The following is a 24261-nucleotide window of genomic DNA, read 5'->3' on the forward strand; positions in this document are numbered from 1 at the left end:
ATATATATATATATATATATATATATATATATATATATATATATATATATATCAATTATCAATGAAATAATATTTCTTTTATTGATTCAAATAAATAAACATCTTCACTGATCTGTTTTAAGTAAACGAGAACGAGAGAGAATTAGAAATATAGAGATATATATAATTATATATATATATATATATAAATTATCAATTATCAATGAAATAATATTTCTTTTATTGATTCGAATAAATAAACATCTTCACTGATTTGTTTTAAGTAAATGAGAACGAGAGAGAATCAGAAATATAGAAATATAGAAATATAGAAATATATAAATATAGAAATATAGAAATATATATACGAGAAATATAATCTTTGTTTCGAGATGAGATAATTATCTTACATGAAATTAAATCCCTGTTAATGCTTTATCTTTCTTGCGTTCGTTCGACAAAAGAAGCGATTGCGAGATATTGATTCTTTTTTCTTGAGATCACGTCTCGAGATTATCGAATTTCTCTCCTTATCCAATACTCTCGTGTAAAAGTCACTTCACCAGAAACATTTTAATTAGCATCTCAATATAGCAGGATTCGTGGTCGTAACTGTTGAGAGTGACTCGTCCTTGACAACGTCTATCGGTTTTTCCTCAGGGGCGGCCGTGGCGAGTGGAGTCCTATTAATTATAGTGGCCATCGTTTTGGCGATACTATTCCCCAATCTCATCGATCTGGTTTTGGACAAGGAACTCGTCATACGGGAAGGCGGTCGCACGTACAAGTGGTGGAAGGACCCGCCGGTGGTGCCTCGTATGCAGGTTTACATTTACAATGTGACGAACGCCGATGAGTTCTTGAACAATGGCGAGAAGCCCGCGCTGCAAGAGCTGGGCCCCTACGTTTACACGCAGCGCTGGGAAAAGACGGACATCAAATTCAACGACAATGGAACCGTTACCTATAAGGTCAAGAAAACGTTCGTCTACGCACCGGTAAGTTCTCGCCGGCGATTTACGACGCTAGTGAGTCGCGACATTAGCGATTCAGGTCTTAACCGTTTGGCGAACCTACCACGGTATCATTCCTGAAATACAGTACTTTCTAGGATAGAGAGTCTCGTCTTAACACGCATGTCCTCGTATTAACATGTTCGAGTGTAATTCAAACAGTGGGAACGCAACTTATCGCTTCTTGATTTCCTTTTAGTTTACACACACAGAGAGAATTTTATAGTAGAAATTACCGCGGAATCTTATAATCGAAGAGCAGATCGACATTTTGTAGTAATCTATTATTGTCTTCTTACTTTTCATGCATACTATTTATAGTTTTGGAACTAAAACGTGTTATTAAAAATTTGTTACATTTCTAGCGAAATTTCTAGAGACCTTACTGACATTCTATTCCCATATTATTAAAAAAGCATTTCAATAAAATTGAAAAGAATTTATATGAAAATAAACTATGATATATTCTCTTCGTGTTAGATGTTAACGTCTCGATGACTGCATTCAACGTAGGAAAGCTTTCATCTGCCGATGGCAAATTTCGAGTTTCAGTCATATCTAAAGAGACGAATATAAAAACGTCGACTTATTTCTTTATAGCTTCTACACGGTGAAAATGTTGTGCAGCTTCTTCTGTATATAAATTCTTTTTAATTTTACTATATGTTTTATTAATTTTTATAGTAATTTAATAATAAATTTCAGTTCTAAAAATATAAATAGTACACATAAAAACGGGAAGATAATAAGATAAAAAAATATTTTGATTATAAAATTCTAGCAACTTTTCCAATAAAATTCTACCTGTGTATAAATTCCAACTATTGATTTTTTTATTATTGACATATGCATCTTATGCAATATTCATTCATGACAGCTGCCGCCAAGTTATCAAGACATCGATTCGCTAAGCTTATATTTAGTCGCGAATCTGTATTTACAAACTATACATTGTTTCTTATATCGCAAATAAAAAGGACTAGAAGGTTGCTGGATTTTTGCGCAAACACTGCCAAGGCATGTTTCCAAGTAAAAAAAGCACAACTATTTGTAGATAAGACGTCCGATTGTCATTCGAGACGATGCGCGTTTCTTGGTCGCTCAGGATGTATCGCGCGTAATCGTTAGTTTGCCGAGAAACGCGAACACCCGGAATATCGACTGGTTACTGAGAAAAAGAAAAAAAAAAAAAACAGCGAGAATCTGTGTCGCGCTGAATGATAATCGCTTCACACTGTCTGAATCAGTCATAGATGCATTCTTTCTGCGCGCGACTTGGCTGCGCGAGCTATTCTTGTGCGCGCATCGAAATCACCGCGAGCTGACTTTCTACGTGCATCAGAGAAACGCTCGCAACGGAGTGAACTAACGTAGACTCATGGAGCGAGAGAGAAAACACACGCGTACCGTTCGGAATATTTATAAGTCTGCGGAAGTTGAATATTGCAACTTACGTCAAGTTTTTACTTGCCATCATATGATTAATGCTTGAAATTTCCTTTGACTACATTCTTGTCCGACATAAGAGTTGTGACTCTTCAAGTTTGAACCTTTTAAATTTCTTATTTATACATTATTTTAACACTGTAAATTAATATTTACCACTCAAATATCGTTTTATTGTGCTCCAAGCAAATTAAATAAATTAAATTACTGCTCTCTTAAATATCTTTTTATTAACCTCTAGGTAAATTAGTTTATTGCTTTTACTTTCGACGTGAGAGACTAGTTTCATTTTATATTAAGTGGTAAACTTAGTTCCTGCGGTTTTTCCCATTTTCCCTCCTTTTGAATTTTTCCCATTGCATGTAGACGTTTGGAAACAACCATCGGAGTAACATTTAATGCTGCAGACAATTCTTGGAGCGTTTGAGTAGAGTTTTCGTTCAATAATGCCTGCAAATCGGTGTCTTCAAACTTTTTCGGTTGGCCTGAGCGTTCTTTATCATTGACATCAAAATCACCACTCTTAAATCGCTGAAACCATACTTGGCATGTTCTTTCCGATGGAGCATAATTGCCATAAGCTTCGAAAAGCAATTTATGAGCTGCAGCTGCAGTTTTTTTCAAGTCAAAGTAATGAAGCAGCACATGTCGAAAAAACAACTTATCACGTTCCATATTTAATCAAAAGAAAAAATAGCACTGCTCGCTTAAATGAATCTCTTCGCACTGAATTTTATTGACAAATGTCTAACCTCTAAAATGCAGCCAGTTTCAGATGTCAAAATAAATTACACCTACAACTAACGTCATCTAACTGTGAGCCGCAGGAACTAAGTTTACCACCTAATATTTCATATTTCTGTTTTATATTTCTATGATTTTTATAGAATTTTCTTCCGCGTCTTACTCTCTAGATTACTTTTTATTGTTATACCTTTACGTGTTGATTATTAATTCATATATCTTCCTGTTTCTTCTTCCTTTCGAACGGACCCATTCGTCGTGCACTCATCCTCTATTTTAAGCCTCTCATTATTCAAGTCGACTCAATGACTCAACTCGGGCTCGTCTTTTTCTCACTGCGAAATTTCAGGAGCTGTCAGCCGGCTCCGAGGAGGACTTGGTGGTCGTGCCGAACGTTCCCATGTTGTCGGCTACCAGCCAGTCAAAGCACGCTGCCCGATTCCTGCGTTTGGCCATGGCGTCAATTATGGACATCCTGAAGATCAAGCCATTCGTCGAAGTATCAGTTGGTCAGTTACTCTGGGGTTATGAGGATCCTCTGCTGAAATTGGCCAAGGACGTAGTGCCTAAGGAGCAAAAACTGCCGTACGACCAATTTGGTCTGCTGTACGGCAAAAACTCCACCATGCCGGACCTCTACACGATATTCACGGGCGCAAGTGATATCACCAAGTTCGGAATGTTGGACAGGTGGAACGGTAAGGACACCTTAGGCCACTGGACCACGCAGGAGTGCGACTCCGTGATGGGCACCGACGGCAGTATATTCCCGCCTCACATCACTAAGCAGACCATACTGAAGATCTTCGACAAGGACCTCTGCAGAACGTTACCGTTAGTCTTTGAGGTATACTTTATCAATTATATATTTTCATAGTCACATTTTCATTGTTTCCTCGACATAATTATTACGTGTCGTGTGCTTTTAATATTGATATAATATTTTTTGTTTTTTTAATATAATAATTTGTGTTTTTAATATAATAATGATTATTATATAATTTTAATAATTTATATATATTTTGCCGAAATATATATCGAGCTCTAAGTAGCTTTTTGTTTTCTGATAGTGACCTCATGATGCAAATCTAATCGCAAGAAAATTAATTAATAATGGTAATTTTTCGGAATCTATCTATCATTTCATTTACCAAACGTAAATAACATGAGTTTTTATAGAACATTATAGAGTTATTTATAGAACATTACGTGGATAACTACACTGAACAAAAAATTGATGCTATAACCAATTTTTTTATTGACTTCATAAAAATGTTCTGTCGCAATCATTTACATTTATGAGGCAATGAATTGGTAGCCAGAAAAAAGTGCTAAAGTCATATTTTACTATTTTTGTTTGACACAATCATTCTTTTTTACCATGTACGTAGATAAATACGTTTCACGCGCAATAAAATAAAATCTACTTAATATTAATATTAAAAGGCAAAATCCATGTTATATAAGTAGGAAAAAGAAAAATATTGAGATAAATTTGGAATAATAATCATAACCTACTATGACATCTTTTAAAAAATTATGCTTCCTTATTACTTCTACTCAGCCTTGGTATCGTGTATCGAATCTATATTAAAATATTTACTGTGTGCTTTCAGACACATTTTATCCTATAACTCCTTTTCTTTCTTTCCTTTTTGGATTTTCAAATCCTATTAAAACGTTCAACATTAAAAATCAGTAAAAAATAACAAATAAGATGGTATTACCTCATTTATTCATTTATTTCCAAACTCTAATATTTAATATGGAGGAAGTAGTTTGACGGAATTTATGCGGGGTTAATGTAAAATCAGAATTCCAATTCGGGATTGAAGATTTTGTCCAGTGAAACTTCAGCATATTTTTAAATATATCGAATTTTGATACGATCGCCTTTAACAAATTCGAATATTTTTTCAGCGCGATGTGATAGGCGCGGGAGAGGTTCCTGGTTATAGATTCGCGCCTCCGGAGAACGTCTTCACCTCGGTGGAGAATCTACCCTCGCAGCAGTGCTACTGCCCAGCTGGGCCACCTTGTGCACCAGAAGGAACGTTCAACGTCTCTCTGTGCCAGTACGATTCGCCGGTTCTCATCACTTTCCCGCATTTCTACCTAGGTAAGTAGCACGCGATGGCGGTTTTTGAACGGCGTCGGAGCGATATTGATAAATCGTCCGCGCGAGAAAAAGACTACCTGCAATCTGGAGAGAGAGTAACACTCGCGGCAATTCGATTCCTCGGCCGCTGAATGCAGTGCGAGAAGAAGTGCGCAACGATTGAGCAAGGCTCGGGCGAATATTGCGCCTTCCAGCTGCCGTTGTTATTATTGTCGGGATCGATCGCGCGAGTTCTCTTAATCGTGACGCGATACATATCATCCGATTCTTTTGACGTAACGTCGCCGTGACTCAACGCGCTCAACGTTTGAGCCGATCGCCCCGTCCCGGTTTCCGTCAAGCGGCGTCGCGTCGCGATCAATCTGGCGGCTCACGCGATTCCAAAAGTGTATCGCCTTACGCAATCGCGACGCATAATCCGCTCCGATTATTTCCACATTATTATTTCGCGCTACATAAAGCGCGTAGTCTGTGGGTTTCGTACAAAGACGTTCTCCCGGTGATTCGCGCCGCTCACGGCTCGCATCGCCACTTCCTGGATGCTGCTAACGAGAGAGTTTACCTGATGCCTCGCCGTCTCGCTGTTCTTTACGTAGAAAAGGCAACCAACTGACCGACCGACCGATCTATCGGCAGGTTTCGCGAAGATCGTCCGAGTGCGTGCCGGTTTCGTAAGCGAAATCTACCTGTCACGCCACTTCCGGCTTTACGAGACTGTACAGTCGAGTCGGTTTTACCACGGGACTGATTTCTTTCTTCTCCTTGTAAGAACAATCTCTTTCTCTCTTTCTCTTCCTGTCATATCCGCCACGGATGCCGCAATTCTCCCACGAAATATTATACAGACTCTCTCGCTGCTTTGTTACTGCACGGATCTTCCGCGTCGCTTTTACTTTCGATCTCCGGATTTTAAGAGCCTCGCGATCTCTCGTCACACCGACGACGCGTGAGCAGGTAGTACACACGGAAAAATAACATTCTACTACTAAGAAATGCGATTATTCAGTTTACCTTCCTTCTTTTAAGTAATGGTTGTCTTCAAATATACTCACCACACATTTGAGAAAAGCTCGTGTGCTCAAAAGAAGAATTAATTTTTTTTACAAGAATATCATAAAACTTTGTTGAAAAAAAGAGTTAGCTCGACTCTATGTAGTAGTAAATCACAAATTTTTCTTTCAATTTAATATTTTTTGTTAAATTTAATTTAACATGAGTAAATTTAATATTCTTCATAGAAGGAGATGCAAAAATGATTAAAGATATATCTTTAATCAATTCGATGCTTATGACATGCACTGAGAAAAATATATTTGAATATTTATTCGCGGGATATAAAGTTTCTTTCTAAAGTGAAGTTTTTTTATGTAAATAAACTTTATATCCTACAAATTTTTAAGTTCTTTCCTGCACTTATGATAGATTTGCGAATATATAAACTTACTAAATACTCGAAACAAGTAACATTCACTTGAACGCAATATGTATTTTTCTGAATGTCCCCTGCTGGAGTAAAAAACGCATTAGGGCGAAGGTACTCGGTTCAGATGTAAGGCAAGACGCGCACAGGACGATTAAGTAGAAAATATAATGTAGTTGCGAATTTTCATCGCGCAAATTTGACGCCCGATGTCTCGTCGAGTACGTGAAAGGAACCGAGCATCTAAGTGTTACGTAAGTCCGTCAATTTTTTTCTGCAGTATGCGATTTCTTGCGCCGCGTGTATACTTTTTTGCAATGTATTCAGAGCGGATTAATTACCGACGATCAATGACAATTCGTTTCTGACGAAAAAGTCGGTGACGGTGATGTAGGAGTCAATCGCGACGTGAAGGCTCGTTAACATGAGAAAAGTTCGACGAAGATGAACAAGATCGATGAATTCCGCCTTGCCAACGTCATTGCTGTTGTATTTGCGCGTAGCTGTCGATGGTTCGCGTTTCGAAAGGCATTAAGAGCCTTAAGTGCGACTCTTAGACCGCTCAACCGGCGATTAAGCGCCACTTAACTGCGCCGCATTATGTCCGTATCACGAATTACCGTATAGAATGACTTTTGACACTATGAAATAACGTCATTATGTAAAGGCACGAGCGCAGCGTCTCGTTAAATTGGTCTCTTCTCTGTCTTCGTTTTTTCCTTACCCCTTTTTCTATTGCTCATTAGCCGCGTCAGGTAAAAATGTGACAGCGCAGGTACAAATCGCCGTTACGTCAAATTTGCGTAATAGTCGGAACGTTAAAAGTTAAATTCCCGGAACCGGGATGTAGAGGGAGAGACCGAGGGGGGAAATGAGAGATGTGTTACTTGGCGCAAAAAGCGCTGAATGTGAAGTTTGCAGTGCTCAATGCAGTTGACGCACTCCAATCCGAGTTGTTTTCGGTGAACATATGTCTCGCGCTATCGTTATCGTTTTGCGTAACATTATCATCTCGTTAAAAACGATCGCCACAAATACAATCTTATCGCAGTTATATTTGTCGAGCGCTCGTACGATCTCTTATGGTTGCCCAACAATTCACAATAATAATAACAGTACTGATTGGCAACAACAACAATAATAATAATAATAATCGAAAGTGATGCATAGAATAAATCGTAATTTCAAGAAAGTATACCCACACAAAAGGCGAGGTGGCAATGGATTAAAATCGTTAATCTATTAGGTCTGACTAGAGAATACGTAGAGGGGTATGGAATATCCGCGTAATTGGACATCAGAGCAGGTGAAATTTTAAAAAAGTTATCGAGGGCAAGTGGCATAGATGAGCAGCGGCGATAGTCCGGAAAGAGTTAAGCAATTTTTTGGAGCGTACTGAGTTGGACCGTGAGTTGAAACGTTTTACCGCGATGCAGGAGAAAGCAGTCTCGTACTTTAAAGCGCGATGAGAAGTGGGAAGGAAAGAGAGAGAGAGAGAAGATTGAAAATGAGTAGTGCAGGATTAAAGCGATATTCCAACTAAGATCTCTGAGTGATTCATAAGGCTCACTTACACAGAGAGTATGTTATATAGTAAAAGTTATTTAATTATGATTAATTTAGTATATTAATCATAATAATTAAATTGTAATTAATACTAATTATATCTTATATGTGCGCTACAAACGTTTTAAAAAATCAAGTACGATTAATGAGGCGCGATTTAAAAGACCAGTACGATTCCGGCAACTTTCCCCTAGACTTTAATGATTGTCTCTATTCCTGTGCACTACTAGAAACATAATAAAATTGAAAAGAATTTGAGTGTGAAAAAAGAGTTATAACAATCTCTACATGCAAAATTTTGTCGTGTTTGTCGCAAAGATAGAATTGAAAATTCCGAAGGATTAATAATTACGAATAAAATGAGCAAGAAGAAACTTTGACTCGATATATTTTTAGACATTTAACAAAAATTTTCTAACTTTTCCTTCAAATGCCGAAAATTCCTGCGAGAATTTAATAAAGAAACGATGATAATTTCTCGCGTCGACTTATCGTATGATAGTACACCCTTCGACGAAAATCAGTTTTGTCAATCCATTCCTTCGATTGTTTCTCGTTCATTTTGTTCCTCATTGGTACCGCTTTCTGCTCTTTACAGCTGATCCAGCCTTGAGAGAAGCTGTGACGGGTATATCGCCACCGCATCGCGAGAAGCACCAGCTCTACATCGACGTGCAACCGATAATGGGCACAGCTATGAGGGCGCGCGCACGGGTGCAGATAAATCTGGCGGTTAGCCAGGTGCGAGACATCAAGCAAGTCGCTTCGTTCCCCGACATCGTTTTCCCCATTATGTGGTTCGAGGATGTAAGTATAGCGCGCGAGCTCGTTGCCGCGCGTAATTGTTCGATCCGAGGGACGATTATCCTCGCTCCGCAAAGGCGCTCATCGATGTCTCTCTCTTCTATAAAGACGCCATGATGATAGCAATTATGTAATAATATATAATAATACGTGGAGCACTACGTGTCTTTCATTACGCGCGGTAGTGTTTGTTAAAGAAGCAATGCGTGGCAACGTGTCACACGCGAATAATTAACGACGAGTGCAATCGACATTCTTTCACAGCCGTTCTTTTTTTTTTATTTGTGTTTGCTTACCGCGTCGACTGAATATTTTTTATCGTAAATCATCGAGCCGATTTGAGCGACAACGATTACGCTGTCGACGATTACATGACGATTATGTGATGTGATTCTCGTGGTTTACAGAACTCTAACTTTTGTTGAGATTTTTTATCATGTATGAATCATCGCGTATTTCCCTCTAGATTATTACCTGCGACGCTCTGTGTTTACAACGTATCGAATAAATATAACGAGATTGTTATCACGCGTGTACTAAATTGCGGAGAGAACACAAACCAGACGCGAGGATACAAGGATGCCTCGGGAGCGAGGATGACCGCTTTTTCATGCTTAATAATCGCGTTGTTCACAACAAAAAAGGTGCGCCGCAAGAAAATTTGCCCGTGGCGATTCGCGTTCCCTCATTAGACTGACTAACGTTGCATAGATTTTAGTGATTATCCTAATGAGCAACGCCGATGTGAGTGAGACGCTCGTAGCGTGACGCTCATCGCTGCCACACGAATGCAATTTTTTGTTGTCTGCTTGCCTTTTTTCTTACATACGTGCGTTTATAAGTATGAGGAAACGCGAACTTTGTGCGCGAACTGGATGTTTCCATCCAACGATAATAAACACGATGAAAATGATAAAAAGGAGATGACAAGAGTCTTCGGAATGAAAAATCAAGCGGCTTACGACCACTGCATGTCGAGAGAAGCCTGTATAAATACTAAATCAGCAATTTTTTGCAGAAAAATTTCTTTGCGCGAATGAGATTGAATCATAGCTTCAAGGACTTCAAGATTCGCTCAAACTTAATATTATCTAGACATCCGTTTATGCGAATAACAGATAAATGTTTCAAATTCGTTTTATCCACATTTTCGAGTCATTCGAATTTTTCAAGATATTCGGATATCTCGGATTTTCCACGACTCGGATATATCTCGGATTTTCCAAATGGTCAAAGCGTCGGTTTCAGATTTGAATCTGGATCTAAATTCGCAGTAGACGCATTCGCGGCAACTTTGGGCCCATATCAATAATCATTACCTGAAATATTAATAGTCATTATTTGTCCTACTCAGATATGAATTTAGAATTAGATTTGAGTTTTTTACTTAAATCACCCGATACATGCGACATTACATTTGTAATCACGATTCAGCTCTCTGAAAGATTCACAATAAACTCTAAATTCAAATTTGAGTATCTCACCTGAGGAAAGTTTCAAATGACGAATGTTAATGCGGCTCTCTTCGAAAACTTGACAATCGATACGTGCACAATTCGACATAATAGCCTTAACATTTATTAAGTCTAATTACAATAAAATTTATCGGTTACATGCGATGTTTTTACATATTCATGCATCGCGACTGTTGATTATTCCAAGGAAGCGACGTTATCTTGAAACGACCTTAACACTGCATGAATATGTAGACATATTGCGCATTGTGCCAAGTAATTCGATCGCAACCAAGTCTAGTAAATGTTAAAATTATTATTGCCGGTTTATATGCATTCAGTACTGCACGGAAAAATCAATTCCGTTAATGTATCTGCATTTCTCGTTGGCTAGTAGGAATAGACGCCGGATAAAAAACTCGGTTGTAGGAACAGAGAGTTTCCTGTAGTTATCCTGGCGTTATCTCGATCAATTTTTTGTAAAAAATTTATCTACTCGGCCAATCGTCCTCAGTTGTTGTAATCAGGTTCTGATACAGCTGAATATTTGAACAAACATTTTCAGCTGCGATAACATATCATTTCACGTTATCAAATTTTTCGACTGAGGTAACTGAGAAGCAACTGGGGAGCGGGAGAAAGAGCAGAAACTTTTTATAAAAATTTTTCTGTTCCTACAACCGAGTTTTTCATCTGATTTTCAGATAACAGAATATTCATTTACACCAACGGAGGTGCTTTTTCCGTGTAAATCAATATAGTTTTCAACAGCAATTTAATTAATCCAATTACAGACTTGACTTAATTAATTGTATTCGAATTCGACGAAGTCGGATTTTGATTTTCATTCAAACCTAGATCCCGAGTCACTCAGATTATCCAAATTGTCTGAGTACTCTCTTAAAGTAAATCAGTGAATAGTCTTATAACTGATATAGAATTACTTATAACTGATATCAGTTATAAGTACAGCACTGTTTCAGTAGTCAATCAATGTATATTTACTGCTTTCAATGATGTTTCACTGATTCACTTTAAAAAAGTAGATTTTTCGGTTTTCACGTCGCTATCGATTTTGCATATCTGGAGAAACAAGCAAGTACATGGGACCTCTTTCGTGAGTAATCACCGTGGCTCGCGGTGACCTCTCTTTCTACTTAGCCATGTCTCTGACGACGGGATACCGCGTCGCGCTTACAAATCGTCATCGTGGTCGTTGCGGTCTTCGAGCCGGTCTCTTCCGTTCGGCGACAATGGCGAGGAACGTGCCTGTTGTTCTCGGCTTGCGCGAACGTGCGTTTGAATACCGTGCACGTAGCGCCGCATCGGACCGCGCATTTAGCTCATGATTCATATTTAATGGAACCTCTTCTCCGGCACGGCCGGAGACGCCGCTAATAAAGAGTTCGACGGCGTCCACGCGCGATACAACGTCCTCCGAACCCGGTTAGTCTCGGGTGTTTGTCCACCACACGAAAGGCTAATACGCGAAATCTGGTTTGACCACGTCCGCTAATTCCAGACGCGAGAACGAGAAATCGATTTTTTCGTTTATTTTCGAGAGAAGCGCCCCGCTGATGTGGCGCGTTAAATTTGCCGCTGAGAGAGTCCCCGCCACTTAGCATTCCCGCGCGGCTCAAACGTTCTCCTATTAGAGCCTGATTTATGTCGCGGTATGTAGTGATATTTCATTGGTCTTATGATAATACGTCTCTACTTCTCCCGAATTTTCGCTCGGCGATTTATCCTTTGGGACATCAACGGAGATCTCCTCTCTCTATGTTAATTCTTTTTTACATATGTCTCAGAAATTAATCACATTATCATATTAATACTATTCTGGAACTAATTAGATTTTTACATATATTTTGGATTATAATTTGGCAAAACAAATAACGATAGAACTGCTTTACTAACGCTATTAACACATCAAACGATGTGTTCGAACTCACTGTTCGATACTTTACTAGTATCGAGCTAACGTAATTAGCATAATTTTTGTCGTTGTCTGAATAATTAGTACAGTCATACAGATTAGCATCATCATCAAGTAGAATCGCATACGGTTCTTTCGGAAACTTACACGTCGATATGGGTGACGCCGCGTCCGAGCGATGTTAATGAACAATTTCTATCGTAATTTGTTATCGAAGTAATTTCTCTGGAACACACCTCTGTGACTAATAAAAAAATTTCCGAGCTGTGCGGTGATTCAACGGAAAAGCTTTTCTTGATCATGACGATGACATCCTCTTCCTTTCCTCGTTTTGCAGTGCGTCGACGAGCTTCCTCCGCAGATGCGCTCTCTGTTGAAGCTGGCCGTGGATCTGCCGCCGATAGCTCGCGCCGCAGTGTCTGGCGTAATCGGGGCGCTCGGCGTGATCATCCTGTTGGGCGCCCTGATGTGCCTGGCTCGTGCCGCCAAGCGCCAGGAGAAGCTGCATCTAAGCAATCCGCTGCCGGCAAACGCGACCAACACCAAGAACGGCCAGCTGAACCCGGCCTTCCAGCACTCTAAGTAGACGCGAGGAATCGACAAGTGCGAGGAGCTGCGCTCTCTCTCTCTCTCTATCCGTCCGGCTCGCGACGGATCGCACGTGAATTTGCGCGCGAGTGTCGCGGGGACTTGTACGATAATCTAATTATCTATATGATTAGGTTTAGGCGACGGGCATGCTTTACTATGTTTAGGACCAACGTATTTTTTCGTACTTTAATCTCGCGATGGCGAGAAAGAGAGGACACTATAAATCCCAGTGTGGTAGTTTTGGGCGAGCAAGCGGGCAATTTGGCTGGAGCTTTCTTCGTGTGTTTCTCGCGGCCTTAAGTCGTGTCATTTAAAGCGTTTGAGGCGTGTAAATTAGAATTTAGCGTATTCAAACGTGTCAAATGGCGGGGCTTAAAACGAGAAACATGTAAAAAGAAATTCAGCCGGAATAACACCTGGATTTGCAGTGAGGGGAAGTGAGGACGACTCTCTTTCTGACTCGCGCAGTGAGAACTATCGTGCACATCGGCGCGCACGCCGATGCGTTTTGTATTGTTCGTGTGTTTCCTTCCTCGGTCCCCGGGGAGCTGTTTTGACAAGCGGCCGAGTCGCGTGAGTACAAATAAATTGCGAATGACGGTTATCGCTCCTCCCGGACGACGAGCATGAGACGTGAAGCGGGTGTTGTCGGTGTTGCGTCGCGTTGTCGCACGAGATGTGATCGAAAACGATGAATTCGACGTTGGATCCTGCGAGAGAGAGAGAACGGCTGAATTCATGGACACGATGAAGCGCAACAAATACGGTCTTAGAGAACGAAGCGTTGCGCGATGAATTTACGAGCAGTCGTTCTTTTATTTACGATATTAATTGTGATTACGATCGTTTTTTCGACGGACTCATCTCGCGAGAGCTCCCTTTGTCCCAACTTTGCGATCGACGACATACTGCGACTCCAAATATGTTATTTTGTCTGTGAATCTTTTTATATGTCTCTTACCGTTCTAAGCCATGTCATTTAACACGTTGAACTATGATTTACACGTTTTAAATGTGTTAAGTAACGTGACTTGAAACTACAAGAAACGTCTAAAAAGAGCTTCAGCTAAGTTACATGTTTATGCGTTAAAAATAACACATTTGAATTTGCAGTGCAGTGAGTCTCGTATCCACCAAACTCAAAATCAGATTTTGAATAATAGTCGAATCGATTTAGAGCAAAGTTGTTCTTTTAACTCTGTCGACATCTCGATCATTTAAACCAGTTTCTTTTTATCATCGTCAAGGAGAGGTCGAAATCCAACGTTTATTATAGAGTTTCTTTATCAGCATGACGTTCAAAAATTATATAAGAACTGAAAGAAAAAAATTATTCGACCACACGATTGAGATATTCCTGTAAGGTACTTCGCGGCTGACATTTACGACGTATCTTCTTTTTGCCGAAATTATTTTAAACTGTTTAATAAGCTGCTCTTTTGACGCGTGCGTTTCGTGATCGTTTCAGGATTTTATATTGTTTAATCGCGAGACACACAATACAGACGATTATCGCCGCGAATACTTACGTAAGATCGGAGATGATGCGAATTGATATTCCGTCCAGGACGTGCCCGAGGCCAAGCTGCATTGGCGACTTTAATCCGGGATTTCACGCGTTCTGCTGTCGTCGCGACCAAGAAGAAGTTAGCGATACGAGTTACGTGCATCGCGGCGTTATAGTAAAACGAGAGAAATTCTACTTGTAAATACAACCTGGCCGCCGTTATCGTCTACTGATTGTAATTATCACGAGTGTACTATTTCTCGTTATTCGTTTGTACACATGTATTACTATTATATTATTATTATTATTATATTATATTATATTATATTATAAATAATATTAACTGTGCGTAGATATAATTAGACGTTAAATAAATTTACTTTTGTATGATAGAAATCAAAAGATGCCAAATGAATTGCGCCCGCGTGCCTGCGCGAAATCGGATCATCGGTGTCATTGTAATCGTTATGCATATGGTTGTAACCTCTTCTTTCTCTGCGTTCTCGGCATGTATCTTATTAGACTAACATTCGCGCGTATATGTAAATCTTGTGAGAGAAGAAAAACAGAGGACACGATCGGAAGGATCCCGAATGGAGGATCCTTTGTCTCTGTCCCGGAAAGATTTCCATTCTCTCCCTCTTTCTGTCTCTGTCTCTATCTGTCTCTTTCTCTCTCTCTCTCTGTCTCTCTCTCTTTCTTTCTCTCTCTCTGTCTATCTCAGTCTCGAGCGAACAAAATCGAATCTCTTGGTTCTGTCTCGATCCTTTTCCTGATTTCTCCACGAAAAGGAACGAGAAATTGAGGGAGATCGCGTAATAGATATAAGAAATAAGAAAAATATATGGTAGAAGGAAATTTCGATTGTGTGTCGATTTGATTAATATGTCCACGCGCAGCCCACTCCCGCCGCCGCGAATCGCATGATTTGTTACTATGACGCGCGCTCGTCATTATGCGCAATATTGTAATATGTTATCGCGCGCATACGATCGTTAATTCGCGCACACAGCACGCGAGAGTGTACTTACAGCGCGCGGGGTAGAAACGCGTCTTTCGCATCGCGCGATGTGAAAACAAGTTTCCCCACTGACGGAGAAATTGCCACGCGAATTGACGCGTTTTCGCTCGTCTTCTCGGAACGCGTCGTCAGGGGGTTATCGGCGGTGTTAAGTGCGACAACGAGACAAATTCCCGATACATGTATGCTGACGAATTAAAATAAATTAAGTGTAACGAGCGAAAGAGGGGAAACGGAAGGTCGCGCTATCTTTTGTACACGTTTTAACTAGCGCGATACAAAACGCTTGAATTATGGCCGGTGATAGCCGAGGAGGAGAACGATGCGCGATACGCGACGCGAGCGGCCTGCGAAAATCGCAGCACTTGCGAAGATAATTCGGAAACTTGACGCGAGGACGGTTGCAAGTGCCAGAAAGAGAAACATTTCGCTAACGAAAATAAACCAGCCTCTTTTCAAGGTATACTAAGATAAAGACTTTCGTTTCATAAAAGATAACGCACAGCACTTTCGCGCGCTCTGTTTTTGCCTCCTGTCGCCCCAGGTCTCCAGCTGTCGAATAAGGAAAGAATACAATGAGATCGAACGCAAGAGAATTGAACGCATAAGAATTTTATTAGAAAACAAGAGATGTACGCACACATATCGGTTAAATATCACGAGTACTATCGCTTCGAGAGTTATGAGAGTCAAGAGCCCAATGAAACTTACTTACTAGGTTTAAAGCACCCAAAGTCGAATCCTGCTTGGGTCGAAATAACGAGCGAGTTGATTGATTGACGCCCGCGCTATCGCGAAGCGTCACCGCGATTAAGTACGATCATTTATTACACATCAGTGGCGCGCGTGTCACGCTTGCGTTCGGTAATAACATGACGAATGTAAATGCCGCATTGCGGGGCGGATCGCGGCCGTCAACATAATTGCACATTATTCGACATACGCTAAAATTTCAATCACAGCTTGGCCGCGTTGTTCCGGGCGTGTATGTGTGTGTGGTCCGTATTAATGGTCGTTAATCATGTTAGACAAGTTGAAACTGTGTTTCAAGTGAAACACATAGATTTGAGTTTGAAATTAGATGTTCTTTTTTAATTTATGATTACAAGTGTGTCGTCTGATATTATAAGCTTCCGCGATGTGGAGGAATGCTTTCGCGTTGGTGTCGCGTGGACTCGTGTCTGATGTTTCATGAACATTTCACGAAACATACGTATATAATTATGCGATATAATTCAACTGAGGAACCTCGATCTAACTGTAAATTTAGTTATTAACAGTCGTCACTTGAAACTATCTCAAGAGAGAAACTATCTCGAGATACTCAGATTTGAGTTCAGAGTTAAACGTGAGTTCTCAGTTGAATCGCGACTGCAGATGCAGTCTCAAATGTATCGTACGCTTCAACGGAAAGGCTCAACTGACTTCAGATCTGAGCATCTCGCATGAGACTAGTTTCAGGTGACAATTGTACAAGTCTAAGTGCACTCGGTTTCAATACGGTTCGAACACTGTTTTCTTGATTGAGTTTGAAACGCGGTCGATGGTCTCACGAGAAAGCTTGTTTTCCATTAATTCTCAGAAGAGAACAAGTTTTCTCATTGCAGCGTACCTTCACATGCAAATTTCGAGTCAACGACTGTCAATACGGATCTGTGTGTATGTGCATTCGTATGCATGCTCTGTATCTTTTGTTCGCTCGGTCACAACGCGGTACGTCAACGTAACATATGCACATTTTTTCCGCACCATAGAAACTCCGCACCATTTGTATACAGGGACAGTTTCGCGGCCACTATAGTGGCCATTTGTTGCGAAAGAGCTAAGTAGGCACCGTTATTTTTGCTCGTATTATTCTTTCAATGTTTCCTGTGAATCACTGTGAAAGCGTCGTCCTAGTTTTATTCGTAAGACCCGGTGAATCGTTTGAAAGCGAACATCTGATCAGAGCGAAAGACATTGTTAACGGAATATTCAACACGGGCGAATAATACTTTAGAAATTAGTCGTAGAGATTGTATTTTTTTCGTTATGACCAAATTCTTTCGCGTACAATCGGATCACTAGGCCCAACCGTACGTTATTTAAAAATCACGTAACATTATCGATAACTCTACGCTAAAATGTCCCGAATTCACTCCCGCATGTGCTGAGACTCTGTTCTGGACGCGTATTGAACGTTAAATATATAATTGTTAAGCTAGAACAACGTTATACCTGACTTTCTTGTATAAAGAAAGCGAGGCTTGGAATTAAATGGGCGTCCTTAACGTTCATTATGCGTCCAGAGTAGTCTCTGATCCCGCGGGCGACCATGACGGCCCGCGAAACCCGTGGATCTTCCATACAAGTCAGACCGCGCGGAAGTCCAACAACGTCCAAAGAACGAATTTGAAAAATATCTAAAAAGTTAGGACGAGTCTTTCGAACACCCATCTTTATCGCACCCTTGGAAACTTCCTTCCCTCCTTCTCTTCCTGAACCGAGTGGTCCCTGCTCGTTCGTGTTCTTTCTTACTTCGATTCCTTCCTTACTTCCTTCTAGCTTCTTTCGATTTATTTATGCCAATCCAAGCTTGTTCTGTTCCGCCAAATTCATTTGGAGTCCCACGTCCGGATGTTCCATGCGATGCTTCTTGAAGCAAACCAGTAGTGCGCCCATAGAGAGGATCATACCTACCAGACTGCTCCATTGCAAGACCGCCTCTGTGATGCGCAATGTGACGTTTAACTGGTAAAGGATATCTTGTAAATTCTGTGGAATGTCGGTCTCGCTCAAACCTTGGTTGAGCCAGATGAGAGGGAGTATCATCTCGTCTTTGAGTCTCCCGAGGAGCGGTACGCCGACTGCTTTTCGCACCTGTATGTTGATCTGAATCTTTGACCAACCGCCGATGGGAGTCGCGGTATACTAGAAACAATCGAATCAATTAGTCGATTTTTGTTCTTTCTTGCATTAATTGCATATATTTTATTTCTACCTAATCGCGTAGCTAACCTAATAACCAACGGAGCTGCTTATTGCTCACCGAGCTCTAATTTTGCATTCTGACCATGTCAGTGTAGCAATTTGTAATTTGAAACCGTAGAATTTAGTTGATCGCAGCAAGTCGACTTCAACTAGAATCTATTCTAGACGATCCATAATACAATAGAATTCCACTTATAATTTCATGTAATATGGAGGATACCTGAAGATTTAAGTGAGTATACATACATCAGTAAATATGATTCTAATTCGTCAAATGATCACTCGACTGGTCATTCAAGTACACATTTACAAGTGGAATCTTACTTCGAGTTCTGTTACGAATTACATTTTTATTCTCTGTTCGTATTTCAACATTTTTTTATTTGCTTATTAACGGAAAGAAATCTTAAGAATAAAATATTTAAGAATAAAATATATAATTTAAAAATAATTTAAGAATAAAATATAACTAAGAATTATAATTTAAGAATAAAATATAACTTATAGGAAAGAACTTTTCCAGAGTTTATAGAAGAAGACTTCCTCTCAGAATCAACTTAATATTTAAGATTTAATGTCGACTTACCGGATATATATCCAGGTAGGTCATGTGATCGTCAATGCGAGGGTGAAGGCCGTCTATTTGCTCCAGCAATGACTTGTCGGCGAATAAAAAGTGCGGTAACGACATCATCATAGGTGAGTCATTGGCGCACACAGAAATGTCGAAGATCCCTTTGGGTGGACATACTCTCAAATCGCCGATTTTCGGGCAGAAACACTTGTTGTCCTTGGTCGAAAACATTTCCTGTGTTGATACATACCTGAAACGAGAAAGAATTACTCGTGCAATAAGGAGATGCGATCTCGTTTAATCTGTATACTATCGTTAATGTAATCGATTACTACCTCAAGATAGGTATGTTGGAAGTGGTCACATGTTTATGAAACTCAAAGGCTATGCTCCTGCACAGGTGCTTAGCATATATATGTAAAGTATCGTTTCTGTTATATACTAAATTAGGCGGGAAGACGCTGCCGTCGGTGCCTTCGAGTTTATCGCATCGCTCGTCACCCCAAACATGATGGCTGCTCTGCCCGTTCAACCGCTCAAATACACCGAGTTTGTTGATGTCTTGCGTTCCCGCGTTTATCGTGATGCGATCCTTGTCGACGCCTTTTTTCTGCAAACAAGAAGACGCGCGGCCCACGTTAATGCGAAAGAGCGAGGTGATCTTACAATCCGCGATTTACATTACTGATTGCAATCTCGCAATTAGATCGCAAAATCGCTCTTTCGTGATGCCTCTGCAAATTTAATGTTTGTCCTCTTGACAGAGATGTCATCACGCAGCATCAGGAAGGAAAACACGCGCAAATTTGAAAGTAATCGCGTTCGTGCGCAGACGCGGAGAATATTTTTTGTTGTCGATGGAACCGGTACAAATGCAGACGCATTGGCCAAGAAGCTGTATTCGTGGTTTGTCAGAAACAATCCTTATTAAGCGATTTGCGGCTATACTATACACTTACCGCGTCGACGTATGTTTAACTTTTAACTGACGTGCAAGCGAGTTACCGGAATTGCCTGCCGAACTCTCGAATAGTATGTCGCATAATTTGCGACACAATATATTGATTATATATTATTATATATTATAAGCAGGAGCGACATAATATATTCACCGTCAGACACAGACGTTGGGCAATGTTACGACACATTGTGACAACATTCATTCTTAGTTTGAAAATTTTCAATGTCAATGTGATTGTGTACAATAACAAATAAATTATTTTAACTAAGTTGAAAATGATTATAACATAACGTGTAAGGATGAAATAGTCGATTGCGTTTACGTACGCGAACTTGTCCTAAGTACAATATAAACTTTACAAATACGAAAAACTTTAAATATATTGCCCAACGTCTGTGTCTGACGGTGAATTATGCCGTCCCTATCTACTTTTCATAACTAGTTTCCATAACCCTATACTGGGATTCTGTAACTCGTTAACTCCAATAACGAGTACAGAATTCTAGCATTGAGAGGCTAACTATTTAACTTTATAGCTCAGTAACTAAGTCTCGGATAACATTTTGCAAGAGGAAAAATAGTTTTAGAATTCGCTCCAAAATACGATAATATTAACCAACTGAAAGTTTCTCAATATCATCTCGTAGACTAATTCGCGCGCGTATCTAATGAATTCTTTCCGATAATTGTCGTTCGCGTCCTCAACAGATCGTTTCGCGATCGAACACAATTACTTACCAGAGCTAATATCCCGAACTTCTCGAACGGCACATCATGCTTGAGTCTTATAAACGGCTTGGCTACGTCAAAGAAACTGTCATCGTATCCCCAGAAAAAGTCGCCGGCTTTTACATGGATGAATGACTTCTCCTTGAAGGATGAAAGCAGCGCGGTGAGACTGAGCTGCGCTGCAAAGTTCAGGTTCGTGGCGTACGCGGAGGATGACAGCAAGGGTACGTTCGGCATTACGATAAGGTCATCTTCAGATCTGCCGCCTACCCATTCATAGTCATTCTCCTCCTGATAAGTCAACGTGTCGTTCTCGCTCACCACGTTGATGCGTTTCTTCGTCTCTAGGTAGATGTAAGGGCCGAGCTCCTCGACGTGAAGCTTGTCCGCCCGATAGGACAGAAAGTCCTCCACGTTAGTGAAATTGAACACGTAGACCTCGAGAATCAATTTGGCGGGAGGACGCTCCCACATGGACATGGCCTTGGTGCCGTTGCGTAGTTGCAGTTGCAACTGCACGTAGTCATGCAAGTTTTCGGTGCACCAGAAGATGTAGAAGACGCCGAAGCTCATGAGGAACACACCGAAGTAGACCCAGGCAGGCCAGCTGCGGAAAGGACTGCGTCGGACGCAACGCGCTATCGTCGTCTTCTCCAGGTCCAGCGTCGTGTCTGTCATCGGGATCGTCATGTTTGTCGAAGTTTGCGCGAGTTCGGAGAAAGAGAGATCGGCTTGAGGTCGTGTCTATGGAGACAAAATCTTCTTCGTCGTGGGCGGTCTCCTGAAGAGATTCTGGTGATACCTCCGTGTGTGCGCGAGAAGCGAGAAGACAGCCGATCTTCCACGAACGATCACACGACTGGGGATGGGTGAGGACAGACGGCACCAGAAATTTCGACTGAGTCGGAGCGACCGCTTCACGACTGGATAAGTCGATAAGTCGACGGAAGAGCGTTGTCGTCGGCGGACAGACTGCCGGTGATGTTTTCGTCGGACTGGCTCTTAAGTCACGCTGACACTGTACAAAAATCGCTCCAGCCTTTTTTACAATTCAACAGCCGATAACCTTGCCGCGAAGATGACCTTTGATGGCCAACACCTCCGATATATAGTTCGAATGTGTATCCACGACGTTCAGCATGATTGCGCGTCCCTCTGCACTCGTCACTCCAGCTTGCGCAGTTCCTCAGGTACCTTTCTGACGATTCGCGCTCCTCGGTATCACCTGAAGAGCCAACCGAGCGCATCTGAGTCGCGACGCGGCGGCTCGAGATATGCCTGGCAAACATTCAAAAATTAACGCGAAGGAACATAAAAAGAAGCATGAAGAATTTAATTAAAGTTAATTAATTAACGTGTCCTTTGACATTGTCGAAATAATGTTATCGAATTAGCATGGCACGAATCGATATAAGATTCCGATATCTCGAGGAAGCTCCGGAGAACTGCCACTATCAAGCTGGTCAACTGCCACTATCAAGGTGCTGGGGTATTGCGCATGTTTTACCTTTCGATGAAGACGCGCAATCGCTGCTTCTCGATATCAGGGGTTTATTTTCGCACCCGCCGGTGTGGACATAGCGTGTCATACGATTCTTTATCGCCAACGAAATTGGAAGGCCGAGGGCTGCGACACACTTTTATCACCTCTAGACGAGAACAACACGATTCGAGATATCTGCCCGTTTAAGAAAACATCGAGAGGATCGTCGAGTAGGTCTCGCGTGTGCGTTTATACGAAGACGAATTGAACCAAAAAGTCATAACATGATAACGAAGATCTCGAGAGTTTCCTGCTCGTCTGGACGCTGTTAATTAGTAATTGGCAAAAACTTTATCGCAAACTATCGTATCGAATAATGTAACGTAATACACAAGTTATACATAAAAAAAGTAACACTTTTTTTATCTGAAGGAAGAATATCTTTATTTGTCTAAGGTTGCAAGAAGAGAGAAAAATAAGAAACAGAAGGCAGGAAAAAGGTTGAGTCTTATCGTAAAAAATGCGCGTTATAAGTGGATACATTTTTTATCTCTCTGCATCCTCTCTTCTTACAACTTTTCCTCTATTATCTCTATTCTGTCTATCTTTCTGTTTCTATTGTTTCCATTTCCTCCATTATATTCCATATCTCCTTATTAGGGTACAGCGGGGTAAATTAAATAGCAAGGGAATTTGGATAATATTAAGCGTTTGCGACAATTTCAGAAAAATATGAAACGCCTTGTTTTATGTTTGAGATTAGCATGTGCTATATTCATATTTTTATGCTAATATCATATTTTTCTGAAATTGTCGTAAACACTTAATATTATCCAAATTCCCCCGCTATTCAATTTATCTCGCTGTATCCTTTTTTCTCTAATTTTTTTCTTTTGTCACTGTATTTTGTAAATTGCCAAACCAAATACAAAGGATAAAAAATACAGGGACTATTGTTATAGAAGCTTTATTTTAAAACCTAAATTAATTTATATAGAATCCTCTTTAAAGTAGACCCCTTTCGCTCGTATAAAATGCATGAACAATTTTTTCCAGTTCTAGAAGATTGCTGCATAAGTTTCCGTATTCTACGAATTCATTTTAATCTCGTTTATAGACTCAAAACATCGTCCTTTCAATACTCTCTTTCTCTGTGGGGAAACGGAAAGAAGTCTGCCAATAATTCTCTCAAGCTCAATGACGATTTTTGTTTAATAACTCAAGAATTTTTTCCTTTGTTTCGTCCATTGTGGATATCGACGATTTCTCAGGTCGGGAGTTGTCGATCGATGTTCTACTCTCCTTAAACCATTTATACTATTTAAATACCTTAGAGCAAACCATGACAGTGTCCAAACTCCGGTTATTGACCACAGTCAGTGTTTCAGTTCCAATCTTACTGAGTTTAACACAAAATTTTATGCATATTCGTTGTTCTTTAAACTCCATATGTAAAAATCGCAGATGACGAAAATTACGATAAAACACTACCGCTCATAGATTATGAACAACTAAATGGAACAAGTTGCAACTTGCAGCGTTTGTAGCTGAAATATAAGGCTTCCAGTTGTCGCTAAACGAGAATGTTTTCATTACGTTACACGTATTCTGTAGGACGAGTTCCCGTATTTTTTTTATCACACTTTGTAAATCATTCCGCAAATCACTTAATCGGGAACTCGTCAAAATGCACAATTTTGATCATGAAGCAAGTTCCAGTGCATGGACAAAACAATCAATTAACATTGTAAAAAAGAGACAACAAAATTTTCAACAATGACGAATATCGTTTTTACGCGCTCTTTTCATGAACTTTTGTATGATTTTCTACGACAGAAATTGTAATTATATATTACGTGTAATTATGTGACAAGCGAAGGATATTTGTATAAAAAATTGTATATGATATATATATATATATATATATATATATATATATATATA

General features: G+C 40.3%; 2 protein-coding genes across 3 annotated transcripts in view; one reads left to right on the plus strand and one right to left on the minus strand.

The window, feature by feature from the left end:
• The window catches only part of LOC116844871 (scavenger receptor class B member 1), a 55560-nt gene extending 39768 nt beyond the window's left edge, over positions 1 to 15792 (plus strand). For both annotated transcript variants that reach the window (XM_032816971.1, XM_032816969.1), the window contains exons 2-6: positions 640 to 977; positions 3532 to 4029; positions 5103 to 5301; positions 8886 to 9094; positions 12819 to 15792. In XM_032816971.1, the coding sequence (XP_032672862.1) occupies positions 640 to 977; positions 3532 to 4029; positions 5103 to 5301; positions 8886 to 9094; positions 12819 to 13067 (1493 nt within the window). In that variant the 3' untranslated portion in view covers positions 13068 to 15792. The remainder of the gene's footprint in view (positions 1 to 639; positions 978 to 3531; positions 4030 to 5102; positions 5302 to 8885; positions 9095 to 12818) is intronic.
• A 404-nt stretch (positions 15793 to 16196) lies between these two features.
• On the minus strand, positions 16197 to 21853 carry LOC116844872 (scavenger receptor class B member 1-like). The gene is made up of 4 exons (XM_032816972.1): positions 20844 to 21853; positions 19480 to 19754; positions 19157 to 19394; positions 16197 to 18510 (listed from the first exon to the last, which is right to left on the minus strand). Exons 1-4 carry the CDS (start codon positions 21522 to 21524, stop codon positions 18160 to 18162), a joined length of 1545 nt encoding a protein of 514 aa, XP_032672863.1. The 5' UTR covers positions 21525 to 21853; the 3' UTR covers positions 16197 to 18159.
• Between the last annotated feature and the right edge of the window lie 2408 nt (positions 21854 to 24261).

Source organism: Odontomachus brunneus, unplaced genomic scaffold (genome assembly GCF_010583005.1).
Source record: "Odontomachus brunneus isolate Ranch 3 - 2012 unplaced genomic scaffold, Obru_v1 Obru_scaffold_047, whole genome shotgun sequence".
Taxonomy (NCBI): domain Eukaryota; kingdom Metazoa; phylum Arthropoda; class Insecta; order Hymenoptera; family Formicidae; genus Odontomachus; species Odontomachus brunneus.

What these genes read in the sequence shown, in the direction of transcription:
- LOC116844872 (XM_032816972.1), bottom strand. Translation starts at nt 21,524, where the DNA reads ATGACGATCCCGATGACAGACACGACGCTGGACCTGGAGAAGACGACG. An exon ending in TCCAACATACCTATCTTGAG is followed by an intron (nt 19,395 to 19,479) that starts GTAGTAATCGAT and finishes TTCTCGTTTCAG; the next exon opens with GTATGTATCAACACAGGAAA. An exon ending in CCTACCTGGATATATATCCG is followed by an intron (nt 18,511 to 19,156) that starts GTAAGTCGACAT and finishes GATTGTTTCTAG; the next exon opens with TATACCGCGACTCCCATCGG.